This window comes from Trichosurus vulpecula, chromosome 2, assembly GCF_011100635.1.
Source record: "Trichosurus vulpecula isolate mTriVul1 chromosome 2, mTriVul1.pri, whole genome shotgun sequence".
NCBI classification, from domain to species: domain Eukaryota; kingdom Metazoa; phylum Chordata; class Mammalia; order Diprotodontia; family Phalangeridae; genus Trichosurus; species Trichosurus vulpecula.
Genome location: NC_050574.1, coordinates 11,481,166 through 11,499,817, shown reverse-complemented (window position 1 = coordinate 11,499,817; position 18,652 = coordinate 11,481,166). Strand labels below are relative to the sequence as shown.

Below are 18,652 nucleotides of genomic sequence, written 5' to 3'. Positions count from 1 at the left end.
AGTGTTATTTCTGCTGGATTAAAATGTGTTTGGGAAATATTTAACAAAATTAATAAAAAGAGAACTATGAAATATGGAGAATGTTGTTGTCTTTTAGTCATTTCAGAAGTGTCTGTCTCTTCATGACTCCATTTGGGTTTTTGTGGCAAAGATACTAGAATGTTTTCCATTTGCTTCTCTAGTGGATCCATTTTGTCAGTCAGTCAGAGTTTAAGTGATTTGCCCAGTGTCACACAGATAACAAGCTTTTGAAGCTGGATTTGAACTCAGGTCTTCGTGACCCTGGGCCCAGTGCTCTATCCACTGAGCTATGAGGTACCTCTCAAATGCAGATAATATTGTATCTTACAGCAGAGTTATTGTTGCACCTCAAAGAGACCCTTGTGTATGGTTCGGTAGCCTCTGTTTCTATTGAGTTTTACATCATTGCTCTAATGAATGGAAAAGTATATTTGAAATCAGGACACATGAGTTTAAGAAATAATTATGTCACTTGTATCACTGTCATCAAAAACAGGACACAAGAACACTCCATTTTAAAAGAGGAAAGAGTTTGAATACATGATCACAGAGGTCCTTTCTAGCCCTAAGTCCTAAAATCCTTAGATTCCACTGTTCCTGCCTCTCTCCCGCCAGCTCCTGAAAGACACTTGTTCATCATAGTATTAGGGGAAAATGCTAGGTATGGCTGAGGATGCTGTGGCAAAGGAGACATTGTTTCCTATGCCACAGAGCATACCAATATTTGAGGACTTGGGAATCAGAAAAGATCAGCACAAAAGGGCTGATGGCTGGGAATGATGCTGTTAGAAGGTCTAATGTGGCCACAAACCAGGGCTCATCTTTCTCTATTTTAAACTTGTACAATGCCAAGCTAGAGTTAATGGAATAAAAGAAGACATAGGTGCTCACTAGCAGGAGTACAGCCTGGGTGGCTCTTTTCTCAGGGAAATTTGTGGAAGAGAGATGAGGACTGTGAATATGTTTCACTTGCTGATGGTGTCTGTGCAGGAGAATCACTAAGTAGGCACTGGAACAGATCATGAATCCTACACACATAACATCGGGCATAAAAAAGGCAATTGCAAAAAGTGCAGCATTAAAAGAGGCAGGAGTTGAAATTGAACAATATCCCAGATTCCGCATCTTTGTATTATTGGTCAGATACCTTGAGTTATGCATAGTACCAAGCAAAATGAAATTTATCAGTAGGTGGAAGCACCAGCAGAGGAAGCAGGAGGGGACAAGGCACTTTTGGGCTTGGATTTTGAGTTCTACCCACCTTGAGTTATTGGGACTGATGGTGATAACCTGAAAACCACTCAATAGGCAAGTGATGCTGAGGCATACACTCCGGGCCACATTATAAAGATAAATTATAAGTTTACATCCGACAAGGTCCAAGAAATTTTTGAAGCCTAAACAGACAATCATCTGAGGAATTCCCTTGGAGAGAAGCACTTTTGAGTTGGCCAAGGCTAAGTGGGCAAAAAGGCATTCTATGGGCCTCAGCCTTTGGCTGATGAGTAAAGTGAAGGTGTATCGGCCCAGGAGGAAGAAATTTCCAAGGATCCCAACTCCCGTCTGAATAAGGAAGAGAATGCCTAACACCAGGTAAGTAAGCATCATTTCTCCAAGCCTTAGGAAGGAGAATTGCAGCCAGTGCTGAAAAATCCTAGGAGAAAATGAAAAATTTGTTAAATTTCTGAAGGGAGTTCTCCAAGGGAATTGGGCTCCATTTGGGGAACACTGGGATAGCCTGTGTGTTGTGCTGCACTTTAATATAATTCAGCAGGAGGGAGCATCAATAAGCCCATTAATTTTATAATGTTTTTGTAAATCTGTATATTGATGTAAAAGAATACCATAGTTCTATAACAAAAGAGAAACATAAAGACCCAAGTAGTTAATAAATAAGCATTTGTTAAATGCAAATTGTATGCCAGGTAATGTCCAAGGTGCTTGGGATGCCAATAAAAGTATTATTCTGAGCCTTAATTAAGTTAAAGTCTTTCAAAAATACAATAATATAGGGAGGCAGAGCCAAGATGGCAGAGTGAAAGCAGGGACTCACTTGAGCTCTTCCTCAAACCCCTCCAAACACCTGTAAATAATGACTCTAAACAAATTCTAGTATAACAGAACTCACAAGAAGAGTGAAACAATTTTCCAGCCCAAGATAACTTAGAAGGTCAGTAGGAAAGATATGTTGCACCAGGGTGAGAGAAGAGCCCACTTCTGCACAGGCTGCACCAACCAGCACAGACTGGGCCCCAGCAAACTAGGAGTAGGCCTTGTGGTGACTGAGTCAGTGGCACCTTCTGCTTCCAGATCTCTCAGCCCAGAAATGTCAAGGGGATCAGACATGTCAGAAGGAGATTTACAGGGGTCCCTTTGCTGACCCTAAGGGCAAGAATCTTTCTTTGCCAATACTTGGATCTGGATCACAGACCTGGGTCTTAGTCATAGAGCAAAGAGGAGCACTAGCACAGCAGAGTATGTGGCCACAGGAGAGCAGGGGCCATGCTCACACTTCCAGGGTTGAAAGGAGTACTTGTTGTTCACAAACCAGTGCACAGTATAGGAGATCAGTAAACACACCTCTCCCTGGGTCCCCAGAATTCCCTCTGAAAATAGCTGTGCAAGAACACATGAATATATCGAAAGTGATGTAAATGAGAATTATAGCAGTGTGCATGCACAGTCTCTCTCTCAGACAGAAGGAGAAAGGCAGAAGCTATGGAAAAATAACAATATAAAGAAACAACGCAACAATTATAATAACAAGGAAAACCATAATATGAGCCAGGATTTAAACAATGCCCCCCCTTTGCCAGTCTGTGCTAAATGATTGCCAACTATTACCTCAGAAAGCACTGAGCAAATGCATACCTTCTAAAATACAATATTCTATTATTTTCTGGATGTAATTACTTCAAAAATTGCTCATTTCATGCTGATGTAGAAGTAACTTTGGTTTCTCCTTGTCTTTGTGAGCAGCAAATATCTTCTATTGAATTTGACCACTCTGAAAATCTTCAATAGATTCCTAGAAACAGAATGAATATTTCCTTTGGTCATGGCAACCAATAAAATAAAGAAAATACACAGTATTTCTTATCATTGTCCAATAACTTCTGTTTCTACGGTGACAACAAGAAAGTTAGGCACAGTAGGGCTACCTATGTCAACAATTACAAAGGTTTTAGACAACTCACACCCATCAACTTACATCTCGTTACTCTAAATGTGTGATGCTTATTCAGTGACCAGGAAAGGGGTTTATTAGAAATAGAAATGCATTGGGTCAATCTTGACATCCTTGCTATAAATGAAACCAGAAGACAGAAAGGAAATTTGAGGTAGATGAAAGACTGGGTCTAAATTTCTCTATAAAGATATGAATGAAGTAGGTGACAAAATGTATCCATGGACAGGAAACATCACATCATGGCATATGTTATCATGTTGCATTGCAGTAATCACAATATGTATTAACAATAGAAACACCAAGAAAAATGATAGGCCCTTGTACACTAGTTGCCAAGGATAAATTTATGTCATAGATTTCGAGGTGGAATGTTATAGATTTAGAGGTCATTTGATCAGTCAGTCATTCATCAAACATCTGTTCAGCACTTACTATGTGCCAGACACTGTGCTAAGAGCTGGGGATGCAAAGAAAGGTAAAAGATAGTTCTTGTCCTCAAGGGGCTCACAGTCAGATGGGGAAGATGCCATGCAAACAACTATGTACAAAAAAGGTACCTATTGGATAAATAGGAGACAATCAATAGAGGGAAAATGTAAGGAGATTCGGAAAGGCATTAGGTGATTCCTGTAAATTCCCAACAGATAGTGGGATTTTATTGGGAATTTGACAGAATACAGTGAAGAAAAAGGCAGAAACGAGAATAAATAACTCCAGGAATGGGGGATAGATAATAAAATTGCCCAGTCTCAGGAAATTGAATGTCTTGTTTGAGAAAGAATAAGGAAGCCAATGTCACAAAATCACAGAGCACTTGTGGGGGTGAGGAGGGGAGAATATATGGTTCAAAAAACCCAGAAAGGTAGAAAGGAAAGATTATGATGGACTTGGAATGACAGAGAGTATTTTATTTTTAATCTGGGAAATGATAGGGAAACACTGTGTTCTATTGTGTAGGAGAGCGATATAGTCAGACCTGTGCTTTAGGAAGCTAACTTTGCTGAGTGGAAGATGAACTAAAGTGGTGAAAGACATTTAGCAGGGAGATCAATGATCAAGTTATTGTCATAATCAACGTTTGAAATGATGAGGTCCTGCACCATGGTGGTTGCAGGGTCAGAGGAATGAAGAGATTGCATAAGACAGTTGTCATAAAGGTAAAATCAACCAATCTTAACAAAGTTTGCAAGTGGGAGGGAAGAGAGAGTATAGCTATAAAGGATGAAACCTAGTTTGTACATCTGGGTGGCTGCAAAGATGTTGATACCCTAAAAATAATAGGGAAGTTAGGAAGAGGTAGGGCTTTAGGGAAAGATAATGGGTTCAGTTTTGGACATATTAAATTTAAGAGGTCAACATGACATCCACCCGGCAAGTCCAATAGGTAAGTAAAGATGTGAGATGAGAAGTCATCAGAGAAGATAGGGCTGCATTATGTAGCTTTGTGAATCATTGCTAGTGTGTAATCTGTAAGAGATGAGAAGATCACCGAGTAACAAATTACATAGGGATAAAAGAGAGTCCAAGAGAGAGGCCTGTGGGAAACCAACATGTAGCAGGCAAGGCCTCAGTGAAGATTCAGCAAAGGAGATTGAGAAGAAGCAGTTATGTAGGGGGAGTAGCAGGAGAGACAGTCACGAAAACACAAGGAGAAGATCATCTACAGTATCAGAGTTTGCCGGGATATCAATACGGATTGAGAAAACTTCATCTGATACGGTAATTAGGAGTTGTTAGTGACTTTGGAGACAGTGGATTCAGTTGAATGATAAGATTAGAAGCCAAAGCACTGAGAATTAAAAAGAGAAAGAAGAGAAGAGGCCTACTATAGATAGCCTTATTAAGGGGTTAACAAAAAGTAGGAGGAGAAATAAGGAATGAGACCTAACAGGAATGAATAGATCAAGGAAGGTTTTGTCATTGTTACTGTGTATTGATGTCTTTTGTTTGTTTGATTGCTTTTGTATGGGATGTGAGGGCGTGTTTGTAGGCACTGGGGAAGCAGCCAGAATATGAGGAAAGATTGAACATAAATGAGATAGTGGGGATGATAGAGGGGATAATCTGCTGGAGAAGGTAGGGCGAGATGGGACCACTTGTGAATGTAGAGATGTTTGCCTCAACAAGAAGAGGGACTACCTCTTAATGTGAGACGAATAAAGGAGGAGATAAAAATGGAAGGCATCTGAGTGGATTGAGATTAAAAAGAGAAGGTGAGAAAAAGCTCTGAGATCATGGTCTCTTATTCAATAAAAAATGAGGCAAATTTCTCATCTGAAAGCAGAGGGGGAGGGGAGCTATGGGATGTTTGAGGTGGGATGAGAAGTTTTGGACATAGCACTTCAGTGAGTGGGAAAGTGAGTCAGTTAGGAAAGTGTGAAAGGATTGCACCTTGCTGCTGTAAGGGCCCAGTCAAGATTACACGATATAAATGAGGTAGGAGCTAAAACAAAATAATATTCCCTCATTTTGTTCAGTCCCTTTATTTTTGAAGAATGGAAAATGAGACTGAAAAAGTTTAAGTGGCTTATCTAAGAACATAGAGACAATAAGGAACAGATTTATCAGTTGGCAAACATAAAAATTCACTCAAAACCAGAAGAATTAAAATGAGACATAAATCTACATTTTGAGAGAAAATTAACAATTAAAAATAATTCTAAAGAAATATAAGAATAAAAATTATTATAGCTAACCTTTATATGGTCCTTATTATGTACCCAGCATTTTACAATTATTATCACATTTGATCTTCAGAACAACCCTGGTGGTTGTTATACATGAGGAAACTGAGGCAAATCAGTTAAATGATTTGCTCGGAGTCACACAGCTAGGAAGAAAGTGTCTGAAGGTGGATTTGAACTCAGGTCTTCCTGACTCTAGGCCCAGTGCTCTAATCCACCATGCCACCTAGCTGTCTAAGTTTACCTTAAAGATAAAAAAAATTGGAAATGGATTGAATGAAACTTCACCCTCTTTATGGCAATTGTTGTACACAATTTTTATCTGTGAATAAATTATCATGACAAGAAGACAGGAGTCTAAATGCAGTACTTGTCCATAAATGATTGATCACAGAACAGAGAGATAACCTTTTATGATATTTACTTATTTGTTGACAAGTCTGCTAGAAAATTATAAGCAATGTCGTCTCAAGAAGATCAAGAAGAAGTGTCAAATAATGAATTTTAATGTTAATCTGTCAAAAGACCCGAGTAAACATTGGCATATCAAGAACATTCAGTGTTGAAACTGGAAGAACAAAAGTAGGCAAATGATGGCAGAGATCTGTAAATGTTTTTATAAGTAATACTTTCCCGCATAAGAAGAGTGGAGCCACTGGATTTTGTATTTGGATTTTAGCATATGGTTTAGAAGAACTGAAAATGACACAAAAGAAAAAATGGTGAAAAAAGACAGAAAAAACAACTCTATATAAATGAAATCTGTCAGGAGGAAAACATGTTTGAGGTTGTGGAGAGGCTTGCAAAGACACAAAAGTGAGGTGGGAACATGGAAGTTGCTATGAACCAAAGCAAAAGCCTCTTATCTGTGTCGACTTCAAGATTCTGTGAAAGAAGGTTGAAAGAGAAGCCAGATGAAAGAGGGCTAGGGAGAATATAAATGGATGAAAGGCTAGAGGAGTAAGGACTTGGTCAAGACTCAATAAGGAAAAGTAAAATGTAGCTGCCAAGAAATGGAAACTTAAAAATAGGGAAAAGGGAAATGTGAAGATGAATCAAATGGATAGATTAAATTAGTGGGTAGGGCAGATTAGAAAAAGAGAGAGGTGCTGCTGCCAGCCTTAAGGGGTAATGAAAATGGCAATGAACTTGTTATGGAAACTAAGGAAAAGACATTGAGTGAGGTTGAAAAGGGATTCAGAGATAATAATTGATTGCAAACAATTTTAGCCAAAGGATGCTGAAATTTCACCTATGAAGTGTAATGAGGTCATAAATCAGGAGAGAGCATCTCAAGAAGGCAGAGGTGCACTAAGATATCAAGGAAAAATTCCAATGCCTGAAAAATAACTTTTCTAGATCCCTCTCCTTCCCTAGACAGACAGTGCCTGAACAACAGTCTAATTGGCTCCTGGAAGAAATTTCTACTTCTAAGCTCCTAGATGTAATAAAACTGAGATATAAGAAAATACTCACCTGATTGATCTCTGCTTCTAGAATGGAGGAAAGGGCTGCACTAAAGAGAATATGCCCTTGTGTGTGTGTGTGTGTGTGTGTGTGTGTGTGTGTGTGTTGGCACAGAAAGGTCCTAGTTATAAGAACTGGATTGCCTGAACTCATCTACCTTCAGAGCCGTGATTATCATGTCATGAGCAGGACCAATGACATTAGTCTGCCAAGGGAAAAAGAGATGTAATCAAGAGACGGAATTTTTGTCCTAGATGAAAATGTCTTCAAGGATTTCTACTGATTAAGAATTCCCCATCTGCAATTACTAATGAATAATGACAATGGCCCAGTCATCAACTAAACACAGAGGAGAGAAACTTTCCTGGGCTCCCAGAGACCAGAGGTGTAGCTGTTAAAGAAGTTGGCACAGGCAGGAATAGGAGAAGTAACACTTTATTATACATGCTTCCATCAGTAGACTTGGCTTGGTGTGGGTTTTGGGACATATCTTGAGGGATCTCAGGCCTTGCATCAAGTTTCCAGGCTCCCAATGTAGTCTCTGATTTCCTGCATAAAGCTAATATTCCTAAGAATGATAGTGATGCCTTTTTCTGGGCCTTCTTGTCTTTTTCTGTTCTATTTCTAGGTTCTGATCACCTTATCTCCCCCACTCCTTACAATGATCAACAGTAAGAAATGGGCTTTATTGTCAGTAGGGAAGGTTACAAACACTTCAATAGGGCCCAACGTTCTTCAAACTCTGATAAAGCCTTAATTACTGGAAGATAATATAATTCAGTCAGAAGAAGCTGGCGGCCCTTTTATCTTATTTCTTATGCAATGTGGTCTCACTCTTTCTGTGTGTATTCACTATGTTGAGTTGTTTTGCTATGCGGGTTATCTGTGACCATATGAATCTGTCTAGATGTGGCTTGCAGGGAAGCAAGAATACATACGTCTAGAGTAGAGTCACCTTCCTCAATCCTTCTCTATGGAGACTTTGATTCTCCTCCTAAAAGGAAGCGGGAGGTTGAAGCTAGAGATTAGCCACTCTGCTCTGCTCAGAGAGCATCTTCTCTCTTAAAGATGATTAGTTTAGGGGAAATAATTTTTAGGTTCAAATTGTTCTTCTGATTGTTCTCCCTTAACAAGAAAATTCTGTCCCAAGTTATTTATCCAAGACTTGACTCCCTTCCAACCACATGCCAGTTCCATAATGAATATGGATAACAAATAGCGAGTAAACCCATTTATCTAAATAAAGAGCAAAACAGAAATCAGATAAACTATACATAGGAGACCATGTATCAAGCAATATGGTGTGAATGGTCTGTTTTATTGGGAGCAAGGTGACTCAGCTCAAAGACACACACACACACACACACACACACACACACACACACAGAAAGAGAGACAGAGACAGAGAGAGACAGAGAGAGAGAGACAGAGAGCCAGAGAGAGAGAAACACACAGAGAGACAGAGACCAGAGAGAGGGGATAAAGATATGATCAAATTGTCAGCTCTTCTACATGTTGATTTACCCCCAGTCATTTTCTCCCTTTACATGTCTAAAAAGAGTATGAAAAATATGACTTTTCCCTCCAAGCTAGAAGCCACAAAATCAGGATCTCTCAAATTCTCACCAACTCCTCACATCACACAGACATGGTATATTTAGTAATCATTCTCCATCAATGAGGGTAGTCCTGTAAAAATGATCTTTTCAGCCATAGGTTACTTTTATATTGGAAAGCTGTGTAACTTGTCACTTTTCTCTATAAAATGAGGCCTGTAATTTGTTTCCAGTTTTTTTTTTTAAATACATTTTCCAAATGTTAACTGATCCAGTACAGGATGAAGGAGGAGTCACTAGGAAAAAGAAAAAAAAACAAGAAAAAATTCTGACACAATTTTATTTTCATTCAAGATAGGGCACAGAGAAATTATAAATAGATATAAAAAGATAGATATGTTAAATATATACTTTACATATTATATCACAATAATATAAAAAGTAAAAAAAGATAAAGACTATATCTACATACTTAATATTTCCTAAAAAAGAATGGCTTATGGGGCAGCTAGGTGGAGCAGTGAGTAGAGCAGCGGTCCTGGAGTCAGGAGGACCTGAGTTCAAATCCAGCCTCAGACACTTGACACATGTACTAACTGTGTAACCCCAATTGCCCTGCCAAAAGGCAAAAAAAAAAGAATGACTTAAAGAAAAGATCAATAGAAGCAATAATAAAATATTTGCATGATTGTACAGATCAGAGAAAGCACAAAGAAAAATGACAGGGATAAAAATAAAATTTATAAGGATAGTCAATGTTGGAAGGGCTATAGAAAGACAGGAACTTTACTACATTATTGGTGGAGCTGTGGATTAATAGTAATAATATAAGGTTAACTATAAAAATAATAGTTAGTATTTATATAGAGAATATTATGTGTCAGACAGTGGGCCTAAACACTTTACATCATTTCCACTGATTCTAAAAACAACACTGGAAGGTAGGAACTCTTATTATCCCCCATTTTACAGTTGAGGAAAGTAAGATAGAGGGTAAGTAATTTGTTCAAGGTCACTCAACTTTGTAAGGATTCAGAACTCAGCAAGCTTTTTCTCCTGAAGGGTTTTTGCCAAGCTGGCTATTGAGGTCCAAGCAAACATCTGGAGCTTGGAACGATGGTCTACACCACTGGAAAGAAGGAGGGGAAAACTGGTCGAAGGAGTGAGTTTTGGAGTAAACTTATGTCATATCCTTTGGTCTGCTAACTCAGTCTTGCTGCCAATAGTATGAGAGGTGGAGGAGGCAAGCTGAGTGATATCAGCGGCAGTAAACATCAGTTCCTGGGTACCTTTAAGCTTCTTTTGGATTCTTGGTTTCCTAAACCATATAGCCAGCTAAAATTACTTTATCTTTGGAGCATAATTTCTCTTTGGGATGGTTTTGAGAGGTCATGGGGATCAGAGAAAATATCTAGTCTGCTGTCTTGTTGATCATGCTACCTGGAAGTGGAATGGAGGACTTTAAAGAGGTTCTAATGAAAAGATCATAACTGAATAGAAACTTTGAAAAACAGATACAAGAATGGAGTGAAAACTAAAAATGTAAATTTATTTGCACCATTATCAGGACCTTAATGATATAGTTCTAATAATCTATGAAGGGAAAAACATTCTCAGAGCCTCAATGTTTTCAAAGAGTATTGAGGGACATAGAAATACATAACAAAAAAGAGGAATTGGGTATGTTGATTACATTTCAAGGGTTTTAAAAAGTGAAGAAAAAGGATAAAAGGGGAATATACTAGTGAAAGAAGAAGAATGTGGAAACTGGTACTTCCTGTCATTGGGGATCATGAGAAAAAAATATATAGAGAGATGAAAGAATGAGGGAATAGGAAAAGAGTAATCTCATCTTTATCTGAATTTGACAAATACATAAGCAATTTGACATAAAAATACATCAGATTCAACAGGCAAATAATGGCAAACAAGCAAGGATGTGTGGCACTTAAGAGGAAGGAAATGGAAATTAAAAAAAAAACTTTCTGATCCCGGAAGGGAAAATCAAGGAAGAGAAGGAAAGGAAATGTAAGGTAAGGCAAGACAAAGCAAGGGAAGACAAGGCAGGCAAGGTAACTGAATCAGGTACAAAAAGAGTTGTGTACTTTTCAGCATAGCCGGGGTGTGGAGCACTTAGAGTTGGGTTGACATCATTGATGCCAAGATAATCCACTATATCCCAAGCCATCACCAGTCATCTTGACTTTTGTATAGCCACTGGACTGCAAGGACCCTGAAAGAGAGAGTTAGGCTGCCAATTTCGTGCAACTCTGTCTCACTTATACCCAACAAATACCTGAATCAAAAATACATCCCCCAATATTTGACCATATTTACCTGTCTCAAATTCCTGTGGTGAGGGCCAAGTGAGGAAGTAGCAGGTGTGGCTGCACTGAGAGCTGCAGTCACAACCTTGCACAGAGATAACTCAGGCCCACAGTCTTCTTCTCACTGGACTGAAGCAGTTGTGGGATTTGGAAACACCTGGCTGTCTGAGAAACTTTTATTAAGGAACTCATTGCTCACCTCCTGGCATGAGGAAGGAGCTAGAAAAGATGCCCTTAAAATTTACTGCTTTACACAATCTTGATCCATTTACCATGGTAGGCAGGGATCCCACCCTGTGGTTGAAACACACACAAAAAATGTACAAGCCTTTTGTGAAGATGTTTCCACTCACCATCAGTATGTGGAAGGTGTGCAGGCTTATGGACAACATGGAATCCAGTAGACCTGAAAGCTAGATAGTTCTTGTGAGAGATCTCAGGACGTATCATATCTAAATAGCAGTCCTGAGTGAAACAAGGCTGGCGAGCAAAGGCCAGCTTACCGAAGTCAGAGCTGGATACACATTTTTCTAGAGTGGCTGCACTAATCAGGAGTGCTGTGAAGCTTGTATGACTCCCAAAAGGAGTGATCAACAAGCTCATGGTAATTTGAATGCCACTTTCAGGAAAACTCCACACCACCATCATCAGTGCATATGCTCCCATCATGATGAACCCTGTGAGTACAAAGAAAGGTTTTATAAAGTCCTGGAGACCTTCATCATTAATGCACCCAAAGAGGATAAGCTTGTGATTCTGGGTGATTTTAAACATTATATAATATTTTATTCTTACCCATTACATGTTAAAACAATTTTTAAACATTTTCTAAAAAACATATTGAGTTCCAAATTCTATCCCTCTCTTTTTCCTTCCACTATCCCCTCCCCGAGATGATAAGCAATCTGATATAGGTTATATATGTGTAATCATATAAAACCCTATCTGTATTAGTCATTTTGTATAAGAACACTCAAATGAAAAAAAGAATAAATGAAAGAAAGTGAAAAATAGCATGCTTCAGTTTGTATTTAGATAGAATCAGTTCTTTCTCTGAGGACAGATAGCATGCTTCATCATGAGTCCTTTGGGACTGTCTTGGATCACTGTATTGCTGAGAATAGTTGTCATTCACAATTCTCCATCATACAATATTGTTGTTACTGTGTAACATCTGTTTCAACAATCTGGCTGGCAGCTTCTGTGGGGGTATAAGATTCACCCACAGCCAGCACCCAGAAAGCTGCCAACAGCACAGGTTCTTCTGGTCTGCTTAATTAAGGAAAGCAAGGTGAAGGGGTTGACAAGCTTACTTTTAATTCAGCATTCAAATATCATTCAGTTAGCTTAGGGGAAAAAGCCAGCACCCTGAACTTCAAAACAAAATGCAAACAAATTTCGAACATCAACAGACTTTGTCTGATTCAATCCCAACACATAGTTACCAGAGTTCAACAAAGTTTCAACATCCAGGTTTACGAGCTGGAGGGCTCCTTAGCTACAGCTGCCTGGGGTCTGCTCATCAACACCATCTCCAGAGCCCCACACAAATGGCTCTGTCCTCCTTTCTTACAGGGCTTCAGACATCATCAAACATCATCTGAATCACCAGAGCTCAGGCTCTGGTGATTGGTTCTTGAGTTGGCCCCTCCCCTTAGGACCCTGAGAGGTTCACATCCACATGGATTACATTAACACCTAATGGTGTTTGGGCCCGGGGCTTAGCACCTAGTAAAGCTCACCGAGATAAATTGAGTCACGCAAAGAAAGCAAAGGCCATTCTGGTTACAACATCACATTTACTCATCTGGACCAGAACATTTCCAAATATCAAGATTGGTTTGACAAAAATCATGGGACAATTCAGAAATTGCAGGAATCATCATCACTGCTACTTGTTGCCATTTCCTCTTGTTACCACTTCCTTAGTTCCTAGCCCACTGCTGCCCAAAACACCAGATATTTTACTTCCTAGGAAAACCTCTGCTGAGGTAGTAGGTGGTATACTTTTTCCCAAGCAAAGCCTGATGTAGAATTAATGACTTAAAAATCTGCTGAAAGAAGTGTTTGTGATTGATGGAAATGACCCTCAACCAATCACAGAATTTCCCATATGTCTGGTGTTAACCAGTCACGAAATTGTGTTGCCTCATTCCATTTTTAGTGCTCTCCCAAGTATATAAAAGTGGCTAGCACTGAAGGGGAGGGATCCCTGATCATGAGAAAGATCTTGGACTCAATTATTTAGAGACCCCCAGACCATGTAATAAATTGAAAATGTTTGGAGTACATTAGTGTCATTTTGTTATACAATGGGTTGGAGTTTTGGGGTAAAAATAATCTTTATTCATCTTTAGTAGTTTGTTTTAATGATTACTGCTTTCTAGTATTATTTGAGATGTGGATGTGTTAGGCCCCCTTCTTTACCACTTTTTTCATTAACAAAAAATGAGATTCTTGTTCTTAAAAGAAACTCTACAAGATGTGAAATAACCATCACCAACTTTTCAAGGCTCACATGGATGATTGGTGAAGGGGTGGGTGAAGGTGGGAGTATCAGTATCACTATACCGGTGAGTAGGCCTTTAGTTATTTGTCCTGTAGTGATTACCTTGTGGAGGATTCTTTAAATCTTCCTCTTCCTAAAAATCCTTGCTTCAGATCTTTAGGGGCCAAGGTGCTTTTAATGGTTATTGCTGTGGCTTAAGGGAATAACTCTGTCTAGATTATCTATCATTCTGCCATCTTCCCTGGATTATCCTCTCAATTTCTAAGTTAAAAAACATAATTTTAAAAGAAAATAATATTCGATATCTAGCAGTGATCTGAAAATCCTATAGAATGTCATCCACTTATACTACTGATTGGAGTAGGGTAACAAATAAGTGTGATCCATTTTGGTATCTCTTCCCAAAGATTTATCATCCCCACATACACACCAGTCCCATGATTCCCTGACTTTACTGAAACTTGAGTGTTAATGAAACAGGGACTATTTTGTGGGGCTGGCTTTTTCACCTGTACTCCTTATTTTTATATTATAACTGTGATGTTATTATGTACTCTCAATATGAACACTGTTTCTTTGTTTCAAATAAGAAAATGGTTCTTTTCCTTCTCTCCCCTATTGGGAAAAAACTCACAAAATGTGCAAATTGATGCAAAAAATTCTTGCATTGACCATGTAAATAAATGTCAGCTAGATGTTAGATAAAGATAAATATGTAAATATTGATATGTAGAGAGTGTGGCAAGTAAATGCAATAAAGTTACCCTAAGGTACGGGCTCTGAGCTATATCAGTTTATTAACAGTGATGCATACGGCAGTTAACAAAGTGTGTCATTGTGACCATCTTAGCAAAACTAGTGCTTTAGGAAGATAACTTTATTCAGTGGATATGAGATGAAGAGAAGATAAGAAAAAGCTTTTTTTTTTTTACTTTTTTAAAATTTATTTATTTAACATATTTGATTTTCAGCATTGATTTTCACAACAGTTTGAATTACAAATTTTCTCCCCATTTCTACCCTCCCCCCCACCCCAAGATGGCTTATATTCTGGTTGCCCTGTTCCCCAGTCAGCCCTCCCCTCTATCACACCCCTCCCCTATCATCCCCTTTTCCCTTCCTTTCTTGAAGGGCAAGATAAATTTCTACGCCCCATTGCCTGTGTATCTTATTTTTTAGTTGCATGCAAAAACTTTTTTTTTTGTTTTTGAACATCTGTTTTTAAAACTTTGAGTTCCAAATTCTCTCCCCTCTTCCCTTCCCACCCACCCTCCCTAAGAAGTAGCACTTCAACCTAGGCCATGCATGTATCATTATGTATAACCCTTCCACAATACTCATGTTGTGAAAGGCTAACTACATTTTGCTCCTTCCCAACCCATCCCGCTTTATTGAATTTTCTCCCTTGACCCTGTCCCCTTTCCAAAGTGTTTGTTTTGATTACCTCTACCCCCATCTGCCCTCCCCTCCATCATCCCCCCCCCTTTTATTTTTTTTTTTATCTTCCTCCCTCTTCTTTCCTGTGGGGTAAGATACCCAACTGAGTATGTATGGTATTCCCTCCTCAGGCCAAATCTGATGAGAGCAAGGTTCACTCATTCCTCCCTCACCTGCCCTCTCCCCTCCTCCCACAGAACTGCTTCCTCTTGCCACCTTTATGCGAGATAATCCACCCCATTCTATCTCTCCCTATCTCCCTCTCTCAGTATGTTGCTCTCTCATCCCTTAATTTCATTTTATTTCTTTTACATATCTTCCCTTCATCTTCAACTCACCCTGTGTCTGTTCTCTCTCTTTTACATATATATATATATGTATATACATATATAAAAGCACACATATATATACCTACATACACATGCATACATATACACATAGATACATACATACATACATACACATTTACCTATATATATACATAAACATATATATATATGCATATTCCCTTCAACTACCCTAATACTGAGGTCTCATGAATCATACACATCATCTTTCCATGTAGGAATGTAAACAAAACAGTTCAACTTTAGTAAGTCCCTTGCAATTTCCATTTCTTGATTACCTTTTCATGCTTCTCTTGATTCCTGTGTTTGAAAGTCAAATTTTCTATTCAGTTCTGGTCTTTTCACTGAGAAAGCTTGAAAGTCCCTCTGTTTTATTGAAAGTCCATATTTTGCCTTGGAACATGATACTCAGTTTTGCTGGGTAGGTGATTCTAGGTTTTAATCCTAGCTCCATTGACCTCCGGAATATCGCATTCCAAGCCCTTCAATCTCTTAATGTAGAAGCTGCCAGATCTTGGGTTATTCTGATTGGGTTTCCACAATACTCAAATTGTTTGTTTCTGGCTGCTTGCAGTATTTTCTCCTTGATCTGGGAGCTCTGGAATTTGGCGACAATATTCCTAGGAGATTTCTTTTTGGGATCTATTTGAGGAGGTGATCGATGGATTCTTTCAATTTCTATTTTGCCCTGTGGCTTTAGAATATCAGGGCAGTTCACCTTGGTAATTTCTTGAAAGATGGTATCTAGGCTCTTTTTTTGATCATGGCTTTCAGGTAGTCCAATAATTTTTAAATTATCTCTCCTGGATCTATTTTCCAGGTCAGTGGTTTTTCCAAGGAGATATTTCACATTGTCTTCCATTTTTTCATTCCTTTGGTTCTGTTTTATAATATCCTGATTTCTCATAAAGTCACTAGCTTCCACTTGCTACAATCTAATTTTAAAGTAGTATTTTCTTGAGTGGTCTTTTGGACCTCCTTTTCCATTTGGGTAATTCTGCCTTTCAAGGCATTCTTCTCCTCATTGGCTTTTTGGAGCTCTTTTGCCATTTGAGTTAGTCTGTTTTTTAAGGTGTTGTTTTCTTCAGTGTATTTTTCAGTATTTTTTTGGGTCTCCTTTAGCAAGTCAGTGACTTGTTTTTCATGGTTTTCTCGCATCCTTCTCATTTCTCTTCCCAATTTTTCCTCTACTTCTCTAACTTGCTTTTCCAACTCCTTTTTGAGCTCTTCCGTGACCTGGGACCAGTTCCTGTTTTTCTTGGAGGTTTCTGTTATAGGCTCTTTTGACTTTATTAATTTCTTCTGTCTGTATGTTTTGGTCTTCTTTGTCAGCAAGAAAGAATGCAAAGTCTGAGACTGAATCTCGGTGCGTTTTCGCTGCCTGGCCATATTCCCAGCCAACTAACTTGACCCTTGAGTTTTTCAATGGGGTACGACTGCTTGTAGATTACAGAGTTCTATGTTCCACGTTTGGGGGGGAGGTGCCAGCTCTGCCACACCAGCACTGCTCCTTCCCCAACCCCCAACCCGAACTGGGCTTAGATCTTCGGCAGGCTGTGCACCCCTGCTCTGATCCGCCACTTAATTCCTCCCACCAGGTGGGCCTGGAGCCGGAAGTAAGAACAGCTGTAGCTGCCCCACCTCCGCTGCCCCCGGGGCTGGAAGCTGAACCGCGAACTCCTTCCACTCCTGCAGCTTTTCCCACTAACCTTCTCCGCAGTCTTTGGTGTTTGTGGGTCGAGGGGTCTCGTAACTGCCGCAGCTCACATATTCAGGGCGCTAGGGCCCCCTCCGCCCGGCTTCTGGTCTGGATGGTCCACCCCTCTCAGGCTGGGCTCTGCTCCACTCCGTTCCCAGCTCCCAGCTCCCAGCTCCCAGCTCCCAGCTCCCAGCTCCGTGTGGGATAGACCTCACCCAGAGACCATCCAGGCTGTCCTGGGCTGGAGCCCTGCTTCCCTCTGCAGTTTTGTGGGTTCAGCCATTCTATAATTGGTTCAGAGCCATTTTTTATAAGTTTTTGGAGGGTCTCCCTACGGAGCTCACATTATTCCCTGCTTACCAGCTGCCATCTTGGCTCTGCCCCTGAGAAGAAAAAGCTTTTTAATCACGGCCTTCTTTTCTATCAAAAATGAGACAAAATTGGGACAGGTAGGTGGCACGGTGAATAGAGCACTGGCCCTGGATTCAGGACAACCTGAGTTCAAATCCAGCCCCAGGCACTTGACACACTTACAATGTGTGTGACCTTGGGCAAGTTACTTAATCCCAGTTGCCCTGCCTTTCCCCTCCAAAAAATGAGGCAAAATTCTCATGTGAAAGAGAAGGGGAAAGGAGCTATAGGAAGTTTGAGGTGGGATGACCACTTTTGGAAGTACAAATGTAGTGAGTAGGATAGTGAGTCAAGGAGGGAAGTAGGAAAAGATTGCCTTGCTGTAGTGAAGACCCAGTTGAGATTACATAGCATAAATGGGGTAGGAGCCAAACCTGAATGATATCACCTGTTTTGGTTCAGTCCATTTATTTCAGAAGAGTGAAAACTGAGGCTGAGAAAGTAAAGTGACTTGTCCAAGAATGTACAGACAAAAAGGAGTAGATTTATCAATGGGCAAACATGTAAAGTAATAAAATGAGAAATAAATCTACATTTGAGAGAAAAAGTAACAACCACAAATATCCTAAAGGACTATAAGAATAAGTTATTATAAGAATAGTTATTATAGCTAACATTGACATAGTACTTACTATAGGCCAGGCAATTTGCAATTCTTGTCTTGTTTCATCCTCACAGCAATCCTGGGAGTTAAGGGGCTATTTCTCTCACTTTATAGTTGATGATACTGAGGCAAATAAGTTAAATGACTTACCCAGAGTCACACAACTAGTAAGTGTCTATGGCTTCATTTGAACTCAGAATTCCTGAGTCAAGGCTCAGGGCTCTATCAACTGTGCCACTTAGGTGTCTAAATTTACCTTAAAGATAAAAAAGTGGGGGGCAGAGCCAAGCGGCGGCTGGAAAGCAGGGACTTGCATGAGTTCCCTGCCAGGTCCCTCCAAAAACCTATAAAAATGGCTCTGAACAAATTCTAGAACTGCCAAACCCACAAAATAGCAGAG

At 39.6% G+C, this 18,652-nt stretch overlaps 1 protein-coding gene across 1 annotated transcript; it reads right to left on the bottom strand.

Moving 5' to 3' along the window:
- Positions 1-678: 678 nt before the first annotated feature.
- On the bottom strand, positions 679-1,629 carry LOC118836227 (vomeronasal type-1 receptor 1-like). The gene has a single exon (XM_036743569.1). The coding sequence runs from the start codon at positions 1,627-1,629 to the stop codon at positions 679-681; it is 951 nt and encodes a 316-aa protein (XP_036599464.1).
- Positions 1,630-18,652: the final 17,023 nt, after the last annotated feature.

What these genes read in the sequence shown, in the direction of transcription:
- LOC118836227 (XM_036743569.1), bottom strand. Translation starts at nt 1,629, where the DNA reads ATGATGCTTACTTACCTGGTGTTAGGCATTCTCTTCCTTATTCAGACG.